The 21821-nt window shown below is 38.8% G+C and overlaps 4 protein-coding genes across 5 annotated transcripts; 1 reads left to right on the top strand and 3 right to left on the bottom strand.

The window, feature by feature from the left end:
* Nucleotides 1-504: 504 nt before the first annotated feature.
* On the bottom strand, nucleotides 505-1337 carry LOC117783929 (sex-determining region Y protein). Its single transcript, XM_034621499.1, has one exon. The coding sequence runs from the start codon at nucleotides 1314-1316 to the stop codon at nucleotides 570-572; it is 747 nt and encodes a 248-aa protein (XP_034477390.1). The 5' UTR covers nucleotides 1317-1337; the 3' UTR covers nucleotides 505-569.
* Nucleotides 1338-1550: 213 nt separating this feature from the next.
* LOC117783928 (probable elongator complex protein 2) lies at nucleotides 1551-4710 on the bottom strand. Its single transcript, XM_034621498.1, has 6 exons — nucleotides 4525-4710; nucleotides 3705-4464; nucleotides 3090-3647; nucleotides 2351-2654; nucleotides 1787-2296; nucleotides 1551-1724 (listed from the first exon to the last, which is right to left on the bottom strand). Exons 1-6 carry the CDS (start codon nucleotides 4645-4647, stop codon nucleotides 1595-1597), a joined length of 2385 nt encoding a protein of 794 aa, XP_034477389.1. The 5' UTR covers nucleotides 4648-4710; the 3' UTR covers nucleotides 1551-1594.
* A 288-nt stretch (nucleotides 4711-4998) lies between these two features.
* On the top strand, nucleotides 4999-9036 carry LOC117783394 (ARF GTPase-activating protein GIT2). Its single transcript, XM_034620783.1, has 9 exons — nucleotides 4999-5125; nucleotides 5262-5450; nucleotides 6088-6797; nucleotides 6866-7022; nucleotides 7085-7170; nucleotides 7230-7520; nucleotides 7866-8056; nucleotides 8119-8524; nucleotides 8586-9036. The coding sequence occupies exons 2-9, from the start codon at nucleotides 5276-5278 to the stop codon at nucleotides 8787-8789; spliced, it is 2220 nt and encodes a 739-aa protein (XP_034476674.1). The 5' UTR covers nucleotides 4999-5125; nucleotides 5262-5275; the 3' UTR covers nucleotides 8790-9036.
* Nucleotides 9037-10352: 1316 nt separating this feature from the next.
* LOC117783392 (mannosylglucosyl-3-phosphoglycerate phosphatase) lies at nucleotides 10353-21606 on the bottom strand. Of its 2 annotated transcripts, XM_034620781.1 has the most exons (10): nucleotides 14834-14979; nucleotides 14477-14771; nucleotides 13027-13573; nucleotides 12884-12970; nucleotides 11881-12444; nucleotides 11211-11725; nucleotides 10908-11147; nucleotides 10742-10837; nucleotides 10607-10677; nucleotides 10353-10525 (listed from the first exon to the last, which is right to left on the bottom strand). In XM_034620781.1, the coding sequence occupies exons 1-10, from the start codon at nucleotides 14869-14871 to the stop codon at nucleotides 10474-10476; spliced, it is 2505 nt and encodes an 834-aa protein (XP_034476672.1). In that variant the 5' UTR covers nucleotides 14872-14979; the 3' UTR covers nucleotides 10353-10473. The 2 variants fall into 2 exon arrangements, with proteins under 2 accessions (XP_034476672.1, XP_034476673.1); XM_034620782.1 differs by lacking the exons at nucleotides 14477-14771; nucleotides 14834-14979 and adding an exon at nucleotides 21433-21606.
* Nucleotides 21607-21821: the final 215 nt, after the last annotated feature.

The raw sequence follows: 21821 nt of genomic DNA, 5'->3' as shown, positions 1-21821 counted from the left end.
TAGATTACAATTGTTGTATTGTGTCGACAAGTGGCCTAAATACAATTCAATAGTTAACTTTTGGCCCCATTGTGAGCAGCTTTATTGCGGATTACGTTGAGGAAGGAAGAGAGAGAGAGAGAGAGAGGGAGAGAGAGAGAGGAATGCAGTTCAACGACTTGACCAGATCCCAGCACAGGGAATCAGGCAACGTGGCAACCCAATAGACCAACTTGACTGAGCAGCATTGAAGCATAATTAAAGTGCCAAAGAAATGTGGCAATTGCCTTTAGCCATTGCCAATTAACTGCGTCACGTTTGCCGCGTACTTGCAACAAAGACAACTGCTACTGCAAAGGTTGCAACAAGAGCAATGAAGCCACCAAAATGGCAAAGGCAATCATAAAGTCACTTGCTGCACGGAAATTGCAACTTGCGGTCAACATTGCCAAAGGACAAAGCACGAGCTTTCATAGTTTTTCCACAGTTTTTCGCCATTTTCACTAAGTTTTCTTACAGCGGAAATTGCAAACTGCGGCTGCTGTCTGCCTGCCACAGAGACATATATTTATTTATTCTTGCTCAAACACTTAATGCGGCAGCATGCCATTAAACTCCTGGGGATGCACTAGCTCGACTGCGATGTGTTGTGGCTTCTGTTCAACGGGCTTGAACTCCAACTCTACATGATGAGGCTTCTGCTCTGGCTGCAGATGATGTTGGACCTCGAATTCAAGACCATGATGATGCTGCATCTGCTGCTCCTGCTGATGATGGCCACCATGAACATCCACCTGAACATGCTGAGGATTCCTGTCAACCTGCTTAATCTCCAGATCAACATGTTGAGGCTGCTGCTGAGTGTGCGTTATCTCCAGCTCGACACGCTGAGGAGGCTGCGGCTGAGGCTGCTGCTGATGATGATGATAGGACTCAACATCGACCTGATGATGCTCCGGCTTGTGGTGTTGCACCTCAAATTCAAGACCAGGATGGTGCTGCATCTGCTGCTGATGGCCAGAATGCATGGTCAGGTCATAATGATGAGGTTTCTGCTCAGACTGCTTAATCTCCAGATCAACATGTTGAGTCGGTTGCTTGATCTCCACATCGACATGCTGATTCTGCTGCTCCGGATGATGGGGAACAATGTCCACAACAAGATGATTTTCTTTCACGCCCAGTGGACGCGTCTCAGCAACAATGTGATCATATTTGGATGCATCGAACTTGGCTGGTTGACTTGGCACCTTGGGACGCGGTCCAGCCCGGGACAAGTCCAAAGCAACGCTGCTACCCAACAAAGCAATCAATGTGATCAAAATAGTGGCCTTCATCTCAACAGAACCAGACTTGAAATAAGACTATGAAGTAACACTGACAGCCAAGCAACTTATATAGTCAAAGTCTTTGTTTTTCTGTTGCAAATTTCCCCAGTTAATTAGTCATCTATAAGTTGCGTTATCAACACGGTAGAACAGAAGCTGACAGACATAGAACATGGCCAATTAGAATGTGATTAGATAAAATGCAAACAATAAACTCGGTGCAAATTGACGAAAACATTCTAATTAAAAGTTGAACTTTTCCCATTTTTTAATGAATGAAGCCAAGTTTAATTTGATGTTGTGGAAATGTCATAGATGCGCACCAAATGATCCTCCCCACAGCTGGCCAATTGCATGTTATCCGTTTGTTGACCAGGTCGGAATTGCAAACGCTTTACAGTCAAATGATGTGACAAACTGCAATGAGATATGAACAGAGTTATTCAGAGATTTATATTTGATGTGTAAGCTCGACTTACTCTTGATTTAAATCGCAGCTTAGTTCCCACTTTCCATTGTTGAACTGATAAATCTTAATGTGCCCGCTTTCCATGCCAAGAGCCAGCACATAACTTGATCCTAGACAGCGTTGGGCGAAACTCACAGCGGTAATAGATTCATTTTTAAGCTCCAGCATGCCTACAGTCTGCCAGCCATTCAGTGAGTCCTTTTGCTCCTGCTCCTTTGCCTTCTCGGATTGTGTCCAGAGCACCACTTTGCCATCGCGTGAACTGGTTGCAAAGTATTTGCCGTCATGTGACCAATCACATGACCAAATGATGCGTGTATGCACGCCATTCGTCTTGTCCGTATTGGCCACCAAAGTGTAACTGCTGAGCGGTTCCTCTGGCTGATCCCGCTTGTAAAGCGACCAGCGTCGATCGCGGGAAACAGATAACAAATAACGTGCATCTGGCGAGAAACGCAACTGTGTAACCGTCAATTGATGTCCGCTTAGTTTCTGCAGCTGCTTCCAGTTGGCTGTATTCCTGCAAATAAGGAATATTTAGCTGATTTTTTGAAGAGAATTATCCACAACTTACCAAAGTATAATGTTTGCATGCTCTGCATTGCTGGCACGACAAGTGGAGGCCAACATTTGGCCATCGGGCGTGGCGGCCAATGCATACAGCTCATAGCCATGTCCGTAAAGCTTTTGCAGTTCCGGCCATAATGTGTTCTGCATCAGCGTCTCCTCCTGCGGCGGCGTTTGCAGCGTTATGGGCACAAAGTAGTTATCCGGATACTCATCTTTGACCTTAGAGGCCTTATCATCAGGCGTTTCCACTTTGTAGACCGCCTTGTTGGATAATCCCAGCGATGGCACCGAGGCGCCTTTGGGCAAAGCTAAATTAAAATAAAATATTATTTATAAAATATAAATTGTTTGTTAATTTTTAAAATATAAATTGAAATAAAATTAAAATAAAATATGAATTATAAAATAGAAATTATTTGTTATTTTGTTATTTTTGAACTCTTGAATAAAAATGTTATGAAAAAATATATAAAGTATATATAAAATAAATTGTACTTTTCAATGCATTTTTAAATCATAGAATAACTCTTAACTCATATTTTCTTAGTTTTAATTCTATAATTTTATTATAATTTCAAAATATTTTAAATTAAATTTCCAAATATGAGTTTCCATAGGTTTATATAACTATTATTGAAGTCATGTATGCAGGATAAGCCATCTATAAATAATATATCTACAATTTTCCCATTCATTCTGATATTTTCTTTCAGTTTTGAATTTTTTTAAGTGTCACTACTTACAATCCAACAGAGCATCTCCTGCAGCATCATTTTCCAGTCGACTGATGTGACGAAAGTTTTCTATAAAGTTTGCTGGCGCTTGGAATGTGCGCACAATCTTCTCCTCGGCGCCGCTTGCGAACTTGTAGCGTGAGAGCAATGCGAGAGTCTGCATGTCATAGCCATGCACCTGGGGACGTGCTAGTTCATGCCACGTGGGCGACTGTTCACCTTGCAACCAGGGTGCATGCAGGCGTGTCGTTTGATCCGCAGATACAGTCATTAGATAGGCGCCTTCGTGCTCCCAGGCCAAATCACGCACCTGGCCGTAATGACCACCGACAATGACATTGGAGGTCCAGAGTTGTGCCTGCTCCTGGCTCTGATTCCAGATGTGAAAGCCGCCTTGGTAGCTGTGTCCCATTATGGAGCGACCATCGTGCGCGAATTTGCCGCCGAAGAAACCCATGGTGTTGCCACCAACCTCGCCAACTCGCACCTGCTCCAGCCACACACCTTCCTCCGTGGGCGCCCAGACAATCAGCGTTTTGTCAATGGAGGCGGACAACAAGCGAAGTTCTAGGTTGATAAATTGAGTATAAGATTGGGAGCGTTGATAACAATCCATTTACATACCATCCTTAGCGTTCCTGTGCCAGTGCACACCATAGACCCAACCCTCGTGGCCATAGAGCACTGATTCCAGAGTAACTGCATACCAGGAGTTCTTGCCAACTTGCAGAATCTTCTCCTCGACGCGTATTTCACCACTCTCCGCAAAGGAGAAGTTCTCAATGTCCACACGATTCTCCGAGACTTGCTGCACAGTGCGCGGTGCAATGCGCCAGAGACGTATAAAGTTATCCTGAGAGCCACTGGCCAGTAGCAAATCTTGGCCATCATTGACAAAGTCCAAACCACGCACCCAATCCTCATGTCCACTCAGTTTGTGTAATTTCTCGAAATGAGTCGACTGCTCTGCCCACAGAGACACCGTCTCGTCGTCGGCACTAAAGGCCATCAGAACGTGCTCGCTGTGGGGCAGCAATGTGAGGCGCAACGAGAAACAGAAGCCGCCATCTAGTTGCACAGTTTGAGCGCAACTGAGCACGTCATCAGACTGCAGATGCCACAATTTAATTGTGCTATCAGCGGCAGCGGTGGCAAGCAGCCATATTCCATTTGGACGACGCACACCATCCACTGCATTGACGCCGTTGTCGTGTCCTTTGAGTAAAATACGCTTTTTGGCGCCGGTGTCGTCCAGTTGCCATAAAACTGCATTGGCATCATCTCCACCAGAAATCAAATGTTGCTCATCCAGCCACTTTACGGTGTTCACACGCTTTGTGTGCTCCACCAGTGTGTACAGTATCTTGGCCGAATTGCCATTGTACTGCAAAAAACAATTGTTTTCACAAAAATAACACTTTTATCATTATTGTTTTGAGCTTACTCGAGGATTCAGCACGGCAACAGCATTGCACGCGCCATATGCAATTAATCCACTGGGACCCCAATCGGCGCACTCTGTGGTGCGATTGCAGGCCACCGAGGTGTACAAATTCGTAATTTGCATACTATTTAAGCACTTTTTAATTCAGTTATTATTGTTATGCACGTGCGTTCAAAGAGCGTTCAATGCTTTCAAAACTGTAGCGGCTAACAGCTGTTGATATGACAGCTGTTGAGTCAGTGCAAGCGAGACAACAGCATTGTTACTTAACAGAGTTGACAGACTACGCTACATAATTAATATATTATTTGCAAACATAATAAATATTGAAATATTAATGTAATACTTTGCAAAACGAAACAATTAAATATTTGAAATAAGTAAACTGGAATTAATATTAACTAACACTGTTATTTTCTGTTATATCGTTGGTAAATAAACAAATTAAATATTCATCGTGACAGCTTGGCAGCTCTGTTCTGTTTATAAATAAACATTGTTTGTGTGTACACTTGTGTTGTCTGGCCGTGCAGTGGAAAAAATTAGCCCACAATTGTTAAAAGTGCAGCTAGAACGAGGAGGCAGCGACATTTAATTAAAAGTAATTTGCATAATTGATTCGATTGTAGCATTGCTCACTTTACACATTCAGTATAACAGCACCCAGTGCACAGTTTGTTCGTAGTTTTCTCACATCTCTGAGTCATATTGTATTTTTTTATCGCTATCTTGTTTAGGAAAAAATGCATGAATGTGTTTCGCCAGCAGCATAATTGAAGCGCATAAGAAGTTATTTATAGCGCCAGAGGTAGAGGCCACGCCCACTTCCCTAATAGCCAGCAGCAGTAGGCGCAAATCGGCCAACATAATGTCGCGCAGCAAATCTCGCCTGCAAGCAGAGGTCTGCGGAGATTGTGGAGCAACGGGTGAGTTTATTTTTGCTCAAGGGTGTTCCAGAAATGAAAACCAACCGAAAACCCACAAAAAATTTATAGGTTTTTGGTTGACTTGTATTTCTAGAGCAGCTCTGATTGATATAAAACTTGGTTTTCCATAAAAAAATAACAAAAGCAATGAAAAAAAAACTAGAAAAATATATAAAAAAAAGTTTATAGAAATAAAAGCAAGCATTCAGGGACACAGAAGTAAAAAAAAAATCAATTCCATTAATATTATAAAATATATGTATAACTTTTTTGCATTTTTAATAAAGCTGGACACAATATTTACATATTTTTGTTCCTTTTAAAAAATAATTCTGAAACTTTTTGAAAATATAAAGAAGTCTTGTCTGCTTAATTTTAATTTTTTGCTAACATTATTTAAAGTTTTCTTAAAATCCGCAATTCTTTAGTAAAATACTTTTACTATTCATTTCCTAATGTTTGCTTTCCCAATTTTTGTACCCCAATTTTAATTTCCTATTCCAATATTCCTAATTTTGGTTTTCTAATTTTTATATCGAAATTAAATGGTTCCTTGTTTTGTTTTTCTGATTTTTTTTTTTACAAATTTTTAAATTGAGATTCTAACTATATCTATGATGTGTCTCTAATTTATTAGATCCCTCCTGGGCATCCATAAATCGCGGCATTTTACTCTGCGCGGATTGTTGTTCGGTTCATCGGAGTCTTGGTCGCCACATTTCTATAGTCAAGTCGCTGCGTCAAGGGAACTGGGAGCCTTCGGTGCTGAATTTTGTGAATTCTCTAAATGCACATGGTGCCAACAGCGTCTGGGAGCATCATCTGCTCGACGGCAGCTCAAATTCGTCGGGTGGCAAGCATGTGCCACGCTGGCGCAAGCCAACGCCCAAGGATGCATTGCATCCGACCAAATCGGACTTTATTAAGGCCAAACATGTCAATCTCAACTTTGTGCTAAAGCCCAGCTTGCAGGATGACGATGATTCCAGCGGCGGTGGCAACAATCTGGAGCAGGAGCTGAGCCGGCAGCTACATGCAAGCGTGCGCACCAGCAACTTGGAGACCTCATTGCGTTTCCTTGTCCAGGGCGCCGATCCGAATTACTATCACGAGGAAAAATGCTCCACGCCACTGCACATGGCAGCTAAGTTTGGCCAAGCATCCCAAATAGAAATGCTGCTTATTTATGGAGCAGATGTCAATACCTTGGACAGCAATGGCATGACACCGTTGGAGTTGGCCAAGGCCAACAATCATAGCACGATTGCAGAACGTTTGCTGGAAGCCATGTACGATGTAACAGATAGACTGATTATGTTTATGGGTGGCAAGAAACCCGATCATGCTGTGAGTTCTTCACATTAAATATACTTTAAAAGAGATTCATTGAATAATACTTTTGTCATGCTTTGCAGAGCGGCCGGCACTTGATTATACCGGAGACAAACAGCTCTGAGATCAGCGAGCAATTGAAGATCGCACGTGGCAAGCTGCAACTGGTGCCAAATAAAATGTTCGAGGAGCTGGTCATGGATTTGTACGATGAAGTCGATCGTCGCGAATGTGAAGCCAGTAATTAACAAAATTTATACTAATTTAATCAACTAGCTATACTCACTTTTGTTATCCTGCAGTTTGGTCAACCAGCACATTGAATGCTGATCATGCAACTGTGCCATTTTTGCCAGCGAATCCATTTTTGAGCGCCACACGTAATCAGGTCTGACCTTACCTCAAATTGCTTGTCCACAAGTTGGCTAATTATTTAATTATTTACAGGGTCGCCAGAAGCTGGCACGCTTTAATCGCGCTGAATTCGCTGGACTGCTAACTGATGTGCTTATCGATGCCCTGCGTCGTCAGAATATGGCCAATCTGCGTCCAATGGATGCACCGATGTCAACGCATTCGCAACAGTTGCAACTTTTGCCCTATGGCAACAATTCAACCATGTACAGCAGCTCGTTTGAGCAGAGCATGCATGATCCAAATCTATCAGATGATGAGCCCATCTATGATCCGGTGGCCAGTGATGACGACTATGCGCCGGTGCCGCCAATGGCGCAGCAGGTAAACTTAATGCGCCAAAAGATACTCAAGCTAAACAATAGCTTCGGTTAATCATAAGATACCAATCACTCTTGTGCTGTGTTCCAGCTGGTTAATGTAGTGCCTAGATCCAGTAATACTCTCCAACACATACATATATGCAAACCTCATATACAGATTAGATCAAGTAGAAAAACCCCAATTAGTTGTAAGCATTTTCTAGTCAAAACTCAAAATAAATTTAGTCGCTCATTTAAAAAGTGTAGTTTAACTATGTACCCAAAGATTTTTTATTGATTTTAGTTTAATTTTAAGTTGATTTTGTTATTGTTTAATTATCGTTTTGTTTATTTACACACTACTCAGGCCATTGTACACACGCCGCCACGCAATGCGAATTCGCAAAATGAAATGGAAACGCTGCGTAAGCAGCTCAGCGAATACAAGTCTGAAATCAATCAGCTTAAGAATGTGGTGCAGCAGCTGTCCAGCGAGAACTCACAGCTTAAATCGAAATTCAGCAGCGTCTCCAACAACAGCGTCTACGATGAGCCACTGTGAGATTATTTTATGATTTGATTTTTCATTTATAATTTATATGATTTCTTTTTGTTGTTAGTCGCATTGATTTGAGCCTCAACAGTCCCGACTCGGAGCATGAGCCGCTCTCGCTGCCCGAGGGTAGCAGCACCACAGCTGCCGCTGCTGACAGTGCCTCATCGAATGCATCCTCGACTCAGTCGACCATTAAACGACCTGCCAGCATGTATGAGCGTCGTCTGGCATCAAATTTAGCCAAGGGCAACAACGATGTGCGCAACACAACGAGCATGTATCAAATGGCGTGCGATGGCAAACCATTTGGTGAGGAGGTCAAATTGCGCTCTGATTTAGTGACACGCTGTCTCAAGGAGCTCATACACGCCATGCATCCGGCCACGGAGGCTGAGAAGCAATCGATAGCACCACACGGTGAGCGCATACGTAGCGCAGTGACAGATTTGATTGCACTCTATGCGAATCTGGTGAGTTACACGGATATATCAATCTCATCTCAAGCTTAACGTGCTCCTTGACTTGCCACAGCCACCGAATGCCAGCGAAACAACACGTGAAACTCTGAAGCAGCTGACACGCAATAATATACTCATCCAGCACGAGTGCGAGAATCTACAGAAATCCATTGAGGCGGATGACAAGCAGGCCATACAAAAGAATACCCGGGAAGTACGGGATTGTGCTTTCCACATTGCCAGCGCCATTAAGACGCTTGTGTTGCAGTTTTATTGAATCATACAAATTATAAAATAGTTTACTAATTTTCCCAAAGTGTTTCAAAGCATTTAAGTTAATCAGAGTGGAAAGTATTAATCCCTGACACTAACACCAAGTGCTTCCTTCAATTGAATAACGAAATCAAATTTGTTTGCCAAATGAAGCAAATGTTTATTTTCTTTTTTAATATTTGTATTAATAAATGTTTTACATAAAGCGATTGTTCAATACATGTTCAATATAACACATATCGAAAGGAATATATATTTGTTTTTTTTTTTTAGTTATACCAATTGGAAAATAGTTGAGCTTGTGTTATTTGTGAATATCGAAGGAGAGTGATAAAGTGTACAGATTTACAGGAAATACGAACAAAGCAACTACAAGATGTTTAGTTAAGCAACATTCTCTGCGCTACATTGTACATTTAGTTAACTTTGTATTTAAAGCATCGACATTTACTATGCAACATTTTGCTTGATTATCAGTTGTGATTCGACTTGTCATCCTATTGTTTAACTTTATGTAATTGATTTCTTTTGGTCTGTATACTGTATTTTATTTATATTCTTTTTCTGTTTGGTGGCAATTCAATTGCACTATTTAAATGTTTAAAATATTGCGCATTGCATGTTATTTATAGTTTATTTTGAAGGAATGCTTCTTTGTTGCTTTTTATATTTAAAATCTCGACAAGATCGGTTCGTGTACCTATATAAGGTTCATCTGATTGCATTATTCAACAACAGTTTCAACATTTCAGCGTCGCATCCCCAAAAGTTACCATAAAAATATATACGCTCATACAATACCCTACAATATCGAAAATATTGCTTACATTCTTGAGTTATACAGTTCACTATCATCTATCAACCTGAACCGATCCCAAAAAACACTACACTACCTACAGCTTTACTGGGGGGAACATTTAAAATCAAATATACATATATTATATATCAAATATTACTACAACCTCTTATGCTGATCGACGGATTTGAGGAGGAAAAAGTTGGAATGTTTGCCAATTCTAAAGATTGACGTGAATTAAATGTAATCAAAACCACAAATAGCAAACTATCGGCTTGCCGAAGATTAAATACCATTGCAGATTGTTCCTATATATTATAATTATTTTATTTTGATTGATTTGGCTGGAACGGAAATTTAAATTCAATATGAAAATCAATTTTTCAAGCGACAATTTCTTTTTTTGATGTAGTTCTTACATCGCAATGAAATGTGGTAAAAATGTGTAGAACAAAATTTGCAGAGTTTCATGATGATATTTAGAATTTTAACTTATTTCTTGAAAATCAAAAATTAAACAAACAGACTTGACTTGACTTTACTTTATCCAATAGAACAATGCCACTGCAAGGGTACAAAAATTATTAATAAAACATTACTCATTTCGTAAACTTAAATTTATCAACTTTTCTAAATTTATGTTAAACTTTAGGTACACATATAAAATATTAATATCAATATATCAAGTTCGTGTTTGTTTGTTTCCTTAAAGAAGTCTTAAATTGTGTTCACATACAAACTTATCAAAATTATTCATAATAATAATAGTTATACAACAGTAATAAATAACATATCGTAATTTATCTATAATATATATATATATATAAGCAAGAAGAACGACTTCCATCGAGTTCCATAACTTAACTTGTACTACCATTTATCTTTCCTTAACTCATACATGTTTTTCCGAATCAGTAACTTCCCTACAATTCGTAATTTTGTAACTACAAAACAAAAAGAAGAAGAAGAAGAGAAATCAAAAGTAAATGCAAATATAAAAAGCAAAACAAAAAAAAGAACTTTACTCGTCCTCCGCCTCGGTTATAGTTGAATTCGTTATGTGCGTTTTCTTTTTAAGCACCAATTGTCTATAATGCTGCAGAGGGAGAGAAAGAAGTACATGAATCTATTGGAAAATGTATGCAACATGTGGCAACTACCTCCTCATTCTGTATCATAACAATGCGATGCTGCAGCTGTGGCGCCAAATCGCAGGTCGACTGCTCCAAATCATCCAAGGAAGCACGCCTCAACATCTGTTCCAAAATTAAAGATTTCAAAATTAATTAGTTACAGAAAAAGTTATCGCTATTCAAGAATCGTTACCTTTTGCGAATTGCCATGCGTTAGATCCATGGACTTGTTATGATGACCCACCGATAGTTTGCGTATGGGCGATGGTCCATCTAGATCCAGGTTATCCAAGCACTGCACCAGACTATGTCTGCGGGAGAGCGTCACCAGGGATTGACGATGCTTGGTATTCTGTCCGCATTTCCTTGATAAGATCGCCTTGAAGTGATTCTGCAGCGTTATGCCCAGCTCTGGACAGGCATCGTCATCCATCTGTTGTAAACGACAGAAAGTTTACAATACATTCACAACTGGAAAACATTTTTTGTTACCCACCAGCACTTTGGCATCTTTGAACATGGTATAACCATCGCACCCCATAAAGATGTAGCTCTTGACGCACAACTTGTAGGTCTGATCAAGATTTAGATACTCATCACCGACCTGCATCAGCTGCGGATCGATGCGTTTCCCGGGCGCACCTTGTGGATCAAAGGCAAAGCTTATGCCGGCCACCTGAGGAAAGCGACCCTCCAGCTTCGGATAGGCAGACACACCATTTTCCAACGCCTGCCACAGCACATGTCCCTTAACTTCCAGCAAGATCAATGGATCCCTCATGGGTATTACATTAACCAAATCACCCATTGTAAAGGGTCCCACGGGATGTATGCGATCAGAACGAAAGGTGCCACCATTGAGGATAACTACATCGGCGCCAACTGCCGCCAGGACGACATCACACACCCAATTGCCTAGATTTGTTTCCTGGGTGCGAACACGAGAGAAGCGTCCATCCAACTCCACGCTGAATACTCCCATAACATCCGATAATTTGCTCTCAATGAACTCTGCAGGTGAGAAAATAAAATCAATTAAAGTCAGAGACAATAACAACTACAAATTCAAGAATAAAAATGAATAAATAAAAATGTAAATAAAAAAATAACAAATATATTTAAAACCATTCCAATTTAAATTTAAAAAAATTAAAATTCCTACTCACTGGCATATTTGGATAGTTCCTGTTTTAATAGCGGATCCTCGGGTATTTTGGCCGTAACATCCACACACCGGACATCTGTTGTGAACTGTGTACGATTGTTGGGTTGTCGCTCGATGGTTATGACTGAAAATTGCTGAAAGTCTGTGCCAGACTTCACAATCATTTTGCCATTAATTTCGGTGACCTCACGAACATGATCGTGACCTCCCAGGATGATGTCAATGCCATTGCATTTCTCGGCAAGATTAATATCGTTGGGTGTCCGCATGTGGGTCAGTGCAATGATCAGATCACAACCCTCGTTTCGCAGCTCACGAGCAAGTCGATTGCCAGCTTCAACATAATCGATGTAGGTTACTTCGGTGGGATCAATGGTGGGCAATGTTTCCAGCCACTCCCGTTCCACAAGTCCAATAAGACCGATCGAGATTTGATTGTGCAATATGAAATGGGAAATTTTGCCACCGCCCAGCGGACGCCCAGTTTCGTTGTCCACCACATTGGACATCAGCCAGGGGAATTCTGTTTGTTTGATTAGCTTGACAAGCACATCCAACCCGTGATCTAGATTGGAGAATAGAAATATAAATAATGATAAATTAATATAATTCTGCATTAATTTTACAGTAAGTTGCTAGTTTGATTCTGCATCAATACTGAAAAATACTTTTTTTTTTCTCCATCACTGTCCATTTTTCTATACTTATCCCTTAACGTTTTTTCAATAACTTCAAACTCACATAACTTTGTCAAATCTTAACCGATTACCTTGCGGAATGTCAATTTTTTCATTATTTGGCCTCTATTTTGATTCTGCATCAAAATTAGAAAATGCATATTTTTTCGATTATTGTTTATTTTTTCCATCAAAAAAGAATTGTTTTTACTATTATTTTAATATGGAATTTTTCGATCTGCGGTCGATTTGCTTCCAGTGTAAGTAGCTCTTTAGTCTTAAAATGTACCTTGTTCAATTTCACTTTAATACATTTTCAAAACTCACCAAAATCGTGATTTCCAAAGACGGCACAGTGTGTGCCCACTTGATTGAGTACAGGAATCATCTGTTCACCCTGTGTAAAGGTGCTCACTGTGGTAAGGTTCTAATTAATAGGAGTTCATTAAATATTCTAAAAGGCTACTCACACATGCTGGGCGAGAAGGCATCACCGCTGAATAGAACCAGAGGATTCAAGTGTGCATAGCTTTTGATGGCTGTGGCAAAGCGTGCGGCGCCTCCAATTGGCTCCGTTTCGGCCATAGACTCAATGTTGTAGACATCGTTGTAGTGCAAGATGGTTAATGGTTTATCCTCGCCCTCCGTCATTTTGAGCAGCTTCTTAGTCTTCTCCAGCTGCGATGATATCGATGTGGAGCGTCCTGTTAGACCGTTGAGTGTGCCACGCACACGATGACGCGGACTTTGCGGCTGGCTGACGGATGCGTAGGCCCGTGTCCGTGTCAGCAATTTGGTATCGCAGGTCTCCTCGTCCTGGGCAATGCCAATGCAGCCAGCGGAGATTGTCGAACCACTTAATGAGCCCTCGGCACTTATTGTGGTCGGCACACTTGCCGACGATGCAGAAACAGACACTGTCGGTGTCAACGACAAGTCCAATGAACGGAAATTTGGATTTGTGCTCTGGAGCATGGACAGTGTGCGAGTTCCTGCGTCTCGCACCTCAATGGAAGCCTGCAATTTACAGAGTTACAGGCTTATAAGTAAAAAGGAAATGCTAATAAAAGAGTACACATATGCACATATACTCTATGAATAACTAGACAACAACAGCCAGGGAGAGATCTTATTTAACAGTTCTGCACTTTTAAAAGAATAGTTTGCTATTCGAATAATGTAGAGGAGACTCAAGCAGGGTAGAATAACTCCACACAACAATATGCAACTAAGAACACCAATCAGAAATTTAACAAAATACAAAACAAATTGCAACTAAAATCCTTTTTAAAAAAAAAAAAAAGAAAGAACTACAAGTGAATAGTAAATAAGGATCGTTCTAAATTTTCAAAAGTGAAGTACAAATAAAAATCACTTTATGAAACCCATTCCAAAAATTAACAACAATTGAAATCACGCCAATAATCTGCAATACAATTAAGAAACAATCGAAATAATAGTAAATCAATAATTAAGTAAGTTACACAAATAAGTCACACAAAAAAAAAAAAACAAATAAAGTTGTAAGAAATGAAAACAATGATATAATTTTTCACAATGAAGTATTCTTAACAAGGCGACTTGTGAGTACAAAGTTATTTGGAGCACATTACGCGTCTTTTGGTTAAAACGTACTTCCGCTATTGCAACTAAATAATGTATCAAGTAGGGGTGTAAGGGGGATGCTGGGAGTAGGTGCGCTTTCAAAGGAATAAAGCTTGTGCAAGAGATTACATTACGAATACGACAACAACAAAGAGATTGTGGTGTGTGCGACAAAGGTGTAGGTGTGATTTAGTGTGTAGTCATTGGAAGCCGAGTAACTGCTAGAATTTCTCTAGTGCAGCAACACACAAACACACACCCAAACACATATACAACACATATATATAGATATGCATATGTGGGGTAAACAGAAACCTGCTTCAGCCAGCCAACAACATTGCCCATGGCTGCTCCACGATTGCCGCTGTTGTTGCCGCCTGTCAAATGCACGAGACGTCGACTTGAGCCGGAGACACCGCCAACTCCGACAGCTGTTGGTGTTGTTGGTGATGGACCAGCAACATTGCTGCCGCCGCCTCCGCCTCCGCCTGCAACTCCTCCTTCACCTCCTGCAGTGGCAACACCTCCGCCGCCGTCATTGTTGCTGTTTTTTTTATTGTTGCTGTTGCCAATATTGCCAATGTTGCTGATGTTGCTCATCCTGCAGCCGCTACACAGTGACAAAGAAGAATTTGTTTGTTGCAAGTCTTTTCTCAGATAACAACAACTTACAGCACGCTTGTGGCATATTTAATACTACGTATACGCATTGTCTACAACAACACCAACAAATTTATTTCAAAACAAATAATTTACTAATTTTAAGGCGACAACAAAACAAAGCTAAAAATAAAAAATACGCGCGCGCGCAAAAACTCAACAAACAACTACAACAACAAAAGCAGAAAAAATGTACACAGATATTGTTGTATTTATTTTTATTTATTTGTTGTTGTTTTGGTATCGTTTTTGTTTAACACATTGCAGCTAAAAATTTTCGAGATTCGCGAGCATCGAGCTTCAAAATTGAAATGCAAATCGTTCTAGCGAAAATTATTATTGAATGCAAAATGCTCAACTCAAATTGAATAATTTCAATGCAGTAGAAAAAACAAAAAATAGAAGATAAGAAACCTCAGAGAGAGAGAGAGTGAGAGAAGAAGAGAGAGATAAAGAGCGGCGATAAAGGCAGAGAGACAGCAATAGAGATAATGAGAGAGAAGAGGTAAAAATTTAAATGAAAATGAAAACGAAATCAAGTTCCCCGAGAGCAGATAACAATTGCAAAGCACATACATAAACAAACACACACTCACACACGTACATTTACACATTCTTGGACATAAGAGTAATTGCATTATTTGTTGACATTGTTGTTAGAACAACAAACACAACATAAGTAGCATCAAAAGTAGTTTTCTATACGAACAACAACGACTAATGAATGCTCTGGAATGCACTCAAGTCAGTTTATCAAACTGAAAATCCAACTAAAATTAATTAAAGCCTATTTAATCTAATTTTGATAAATTTCTTAAGAATTTAAAAGCTATTTATTAAAGTACTTCTTAACACTTCATCTACTTAGTTTATATATTGTTGTTTATAATAAATATTAAAACTTCTTTTTCATTTAAGCAATTATACTACTTTTGATAATCGCAAAAAATCTCTTAAGATTATTTCTATTTATTCTTAATATACATATTACATACTCTGATGTTGTATTTATACAACAACTAAACAATTAGTTATATGTACACACGTATTCCAGAGTCTAATAGGCACCATTAAACTATTTCTTCGACTCAACTGCCTTGGAGAGACGAGCAACTTTATGTCTTATCATCTCACAGATACAGATACAACAACGAGGCACGAGATAGATTATCACTATGCGTGCTAGTTTTTACAGTTGTACAAATACGCACAGCACACACATAAACACAATCACTCACACACACACACACTCACACAGCCACATTGGCATTGATAATGAAAGTAAAGCAAACCAGAGAACTGCAACGGGTAAGAGATGTTCGATCAGACTCGAACATTGACTCATACTCGTTGTGATTTTTTCACTTTGTTCAAGCGATCGGAGCGGATCGTTCGAACTGAGCGTTTGATTCGAACGGTCAGTTCGAATCAAATCGTCCGCAATCATGCTGATCGTTTGTGAGCGTTCGTTTCGATCCAATCACGTTCGAGTAGCAATGATCGAAATGATTTTTGAGCGTTTGTGAGCGTTCGTTTCGATCGAGTCACGAGTCATGATCGAACTTGCTGGATGATTTGATTTGATTCATACCCGTTTTGTTCAAACGATCGGATCAATCATCGAGTCATACTCGAGTTGACTCGTTCAGAAAATGTGCGAGGCAGAGCGCGCACGTGGCAGCGTTTGCGCTTGCAATTATATGTACATACATATTTATGTGCGTAAATATGTGTATAAATGCAATAGTATTTATGCTAAAGACGTTTAGTGTAAAATTTATTACGGGCTGCGTATACCTACGTGCATACATATGTATATACATACATACATGCAATTACACATGCCCATAATAAAATAATACTATTTTAATTTTTTTAAAGACTGGAAAAAACTATCAAACTTTAAATTATATAAAATAAATTATACTTCTATTATATTAATTAATTTAATTTTTTCATTTTATTTTTAATTTAAAATTTAAATTTTTAACAGACATTTTTCATCATTTTATTTTATATTTTACAAACTATTCTAAGTTGACATTAAATAAATAAAAAAATATTTAAGACTAAATAAATAATTAATAATAAATAAATAAATTATAAATAATAGTTTTAATAAAATGTGTGTACATAATTGCGTTATATAAATATGCATTTGCATAAATATAATATAATTACATAATTATAAATGTACGTACATGTATGCGCACATTTACTTAGAAGAAGAAGCCGGAAAAAAAATACAAAATCAACAGTGTCGTTTTCGATCATACTCGAACAATCACAATCAAATCAAATCAGTCAGCAAGTTCGATCATGACTCGTGACTCGATCGAAACGAACGCTCACAAACGCTCAAAAATCATTTCGATCATTGCTACTCGAACGTGATTGGATCGAAACGAACGCTCACAAACGATCACGATCCATGACGATCGCTGCTACTCGAACGTGATCGGATCGAAACGAACGCTCACAAACAATCACAATCAAATCAGATCGTATGACTCGAACGCTACTCGACCCGAATTGTTCGAAAGCAAAAAAATCATACCCGCGACTTGATCGTAAACAAAGAGACCCGTGACTCGATCGAACCCGTTGCGACCGAGTCTCTGAGTTGATTTGATCGAACTTGTCGCTCTGGTGCTCAATCATACTCGAACATACCCGTTGCAGTTCTCTGAAGCAAACGCATGAATTTTCATGCACATTACGTATACGCAATGTTTGAATTGAGATGCGTCAACAAGGTCGCCAGTGGGGAAATGCGCCTTTGGCTCTAGCATTGCCTGGGAATGTGTGAGGCACATACCTACATGTATAATACATGCGCTGCTGACGACAAATATATATTCATATATGAATGTGACTTGCTCGTATATAAGCCATAAAAACTGTGGTTTTTACCACCGTGACGACATATCAACCACAAAATTACTGACGGGAAATGAACTGTGCACAGTCGAAATGCGAGGAAATAAGGTTACAACAACAAAAACGAAATCAAAGAGAATACAGAGGATGCCATTCAAAAGGTTTTTCGATTTGACAATCGATAAATGTGATGGCCAAAAAGTTGCTTAAAGACATGACAGCAATTTTGCTTATAAGACTACTCCCAAGTGATTGGCCCAAAAGGGCGTGCCTTTCGACGTGTTAATCATCGTCACTTATCAATTATAATCAATTAACTTAACTATCTATGCGAAAACTGTTGATAAACTTTGTACACCACTGCGTATACGCAATTTGCGTGGGTGTCAAAGCTTATGGCGTTGTAACTTTGCAAGTAATTAAGTTATTAAGCTGAAATTTCAGATGCACTTGGATGATTTGATTAAAGTTTGTTTATACTATAAATTGCATTGCATGCTAAATAAACTAAGAGGATATCTAAAATAAAGCACATATTCATACAATGCACTTGGTAAACTTTCGTTAGCCCTGAATAAAGTTGAGGGCAAAAGTAAAAGCCAAGGATATGAATATAACGGGGCCAAACAAATGCAATGCCTCGCTCGATAAACTCAGGTAGTTGCACGGCAAAACAAAAACCAACACGAGAGCTTCTTTTTGAGCAGACATCTTTGTAGAAAGTCAAGGGTCAATTGATGAAATGCTCCTTCAACATTTTTATTTGTGCAAAAAGCAAAATGTGAATGTATGCTTATGTTTGTGTGTGTGTGTTTGCGTGTGTATGACGAGGCCAACATGATAAGGTCCTTTTGTGGTGCTGAACATTGAGGTCGAGAAGTCAAAAAATTTGCTGAACCCTCCGGGAACTCAAGTGAGCAAACGGCGCGTGCCAAAAAAAACATTTTCATGTGGGCAAAACTTCAACAGAATAAACACATATATGCAGAAGAGTATGTATGTGAAGACAGTTATGGACATGTATACAAAGTAAGCGGCAGTTAACGTACACACACACACCCGCACACACACAACACGAAAATTTGATTAGCATATTAAGTATACGTAACAGGCAGTTCAATTTGCTTATTCTTTTCCTTACTGCTTTCTTTTACACGTCTTTCTCTTACCTTGTCAACAAAGAAAGGGATCAAATACGTTTAACAAAAGGCAAGCCAATAAAGACAATGTTAAAAACAAGAAAAAAAAATTAGAGAAAAACAAATCAGTGTTGAATTTTTATCAAATTAAATTCCACATCAATTTCTGACCCTTTTTTTTGTAGTTTCACCTTTATAAACTGTAGCGAAGCATACATAAGTAGCTTCGAGAGTTAATCAGCTGACTGACTGACAAGCGCGTATTTACCTTTATCAAAGTGTAGGGTATATAAGCTTAAATTTAAATAAAAATTAGCAATAACATTTTATGCCGCTCAAAGCTTAACATTAGCTAAAGACTTTAGCTATTTTTTCAGTTGTTTTGATCAGAAATCAATTGGCAATTTCAGCACACACTTAAATACCCTATAAAACTCCCAAAATAGACAACTTACGTGCGTGCGAGACTTGCCTCCAATAATGCTCTTATTATTATTATAATTTAATGCAACAACCTTGTGCTTCGGTTAACCGGGAAACAATTTGCCGTCGAACGTACTGAATGCTCTCCAGCTGTAAATAGTTACCACAGAAATTAGATTAACATTAATAATTTAAGAGTACAATTTATTTATTTATTTATTTACAACTGCGCAGTTAGCGTAGAAGTTGCATATTCGAGAACACACCCGATGCTGTTGCCGGTCGAAGCTGTAATAAGCAAACACAGGGAGCACAACTTCTGAAATTCAGCTGAAGTTTCAACGAGCTCTTTGATGAAAGGGAAGGGCGGAAGAGGGGAGCATGTGGCTTCAAGGGATGACTGCTGTTTAACATGCGTCCAACTTATAATATATTGAAACCTTGGGGCTAATACTTCTCGGAAACAAAACAAGTTAAATTTTTGGTTACTCGCTTTTTTCAATTATCTGTTGACATGTTTCGATTTTGATGAGCAACATTCCGCAAATAACTACAATAACAAACAATGCAAAAAGACAACATAAAAAAACCTACATCAAGTTTTTAATTGGTGTTTGAAGAGCTTCAAAAATGCGTAAATTTCAAAAGGCATGACTCGACAAAATCACTTTGATGAATTTTATAAGAGCCGCATAAAATAATCGAGTGTATCTTCGGAACTATTATTTATTTATTCAAGATCTAATTGTTTCTGTTAACTATTAACAGCTCTAAGCATTTCTGCTGATAACTTAACATAACATTTGTTTTGCTTAACATAACATTAACATTTGTTGCCTATCTCACACCAGCTGAGCTTTTGTATATTGTTTTTTTTATTTATAGCTTATGAGAAATATTTCATGCATAGAAACTGAAATTTGTTTTTAAGTTATAGTTTTTTTTTTTTTTTTTGGCAAGTTGACAGCATTTAATAAGTATGTCAATGTGAGTGCCTATGCGTTGCCTAGACCTTGTTATGTAGTGCTGTTTCTTTGGGGGTCATCAAAGAGTTTAATTAACCCTCTCGGCACTTGTTGTCGTCGGCCCACATAAAAACTTAAGTTCTCTCGCTGCTGTTCTTGTTGTTTTGATCAAGGTGGCCCTGCTAAGCAGCACAGCAGGATAACAGCACAAACATGCAGACACTCACAGTTCTATAATCAGCTGTGCCAAAAAAAAGCTTGCTCAGCCTCTCTTCTTACTTACGTTCTCTCTTAAGCTTTAATGAGCAAACGTACTCATGCTAACAGGCGTCTCTCTCACTCTCTGTGTCTCTCTCAATGTAAACTAGCACGTTGTTTGTTGTTCTTGCTGTTGTTTTTATGCTTTTGTATTTGCTGTTGTTATTGCTATGCTTTCAGCGGTTATTATTATGTATTTTTATTGTTGCCTGTTTTTCTTTAAATGAATTTTTAAAAAACGTGTTGAACGCTTAACGCTTTAGCTTTTTTGTGCTTTTACAGTGTCAGTGTGTATGTGCGTGTGTGTGTGTGTCTGTGTTTAATGTAATTTTGCGAGGGTTACGAGTTTTGTAAGTTTGTACGCACTTGGCGAACCTGAACTTGCAGCTGTTATTCCCCATATAAAAATAAACTGTTTATGCAGTTCAGTTGGCCCCGGACCCGTTACTTTCTTAGCTTCCGCCGTGTGCTTTTATTTTTGACTTGGGCCTGAAGTTCTGTGAAGTAATTTCTCTATGTAGGCTGTCACCTATGACCTAATATGCAGACGCTTTCATACAGAATTAATGTGTATGTACATCTGTACGTAGGGTACATAATATAAAATGTATAACATATTTAAATAAAATCTCATGTTAATACTTAAAAAAAAGTCAATTGGCCACATCCGTCGTCGGTTTCTCATTCATAAATTGGCTAAATTCTAGAACAAATTTGCACAATTGGTGATCCGCAATTACTTTCACTTGCAACAGTTTACCGCTGTAGCTGATAGTACAACAACCTTATATTAATCAATTAATTAATTTCGCACTGATAACATTAGCTACCTATTGACACACACATACGTTAAGCTGTATTTTGCGCGCTTTTGCTTACAGTTTCATTACCAATTAACCAATTGGCATAACACCTGTCACATTTTGCAATATTCTTATTTACACACCTTATGCAGAAAAGGGAACAATGATAAATTCTCGTTTCGCGCACCACTTTTTCTTGTACACCAAAATGCCGTGCTCTGTCTTTTTTCTAATATTCTGCGTATAAAAATTAACACACACATAAACGAGACGCAATTCGCGGAACCGAACCGTGCCAATGAAAAGCAAAACTCCAACTAAAATATGAAACCATCAACTGTTAATGTTAATGCTAAGAATTCTGCTAAAAAATGTTAATGTTAAACTTTGAGAACGCAAATGAACACAGAGAGAGAGGGAGACAAACGTTGTTGAGAGAGCAACCAGTGCACAGCACGCACAACAATCTAGCTTACAAAGTATATGTATGTATACGTTGGCTAAGGAACTCTTAGCGAAATTTTCGGATTAA

Source organism: Drosophila innubila (assembly GCF_004354385.1).
Source record: "Drosophila innubila isolate TH190305 chromosome 2R unlocalized genomic scaffold, UK_Dinn_1.0 1_C_2R, whole genome shotgun sequence".
Lineage (NCBI taxonomy): Eukaryota > Metazoa > Arthropoda > Insecta > Diptera > Drosophilidae > Drosophila > Drosophila innubila.
The sequence above is the reverse complement of the archived record's forward strand: the minus strand, read 5'-3'. Positions and strand labels throughout refer to the sequence as shown.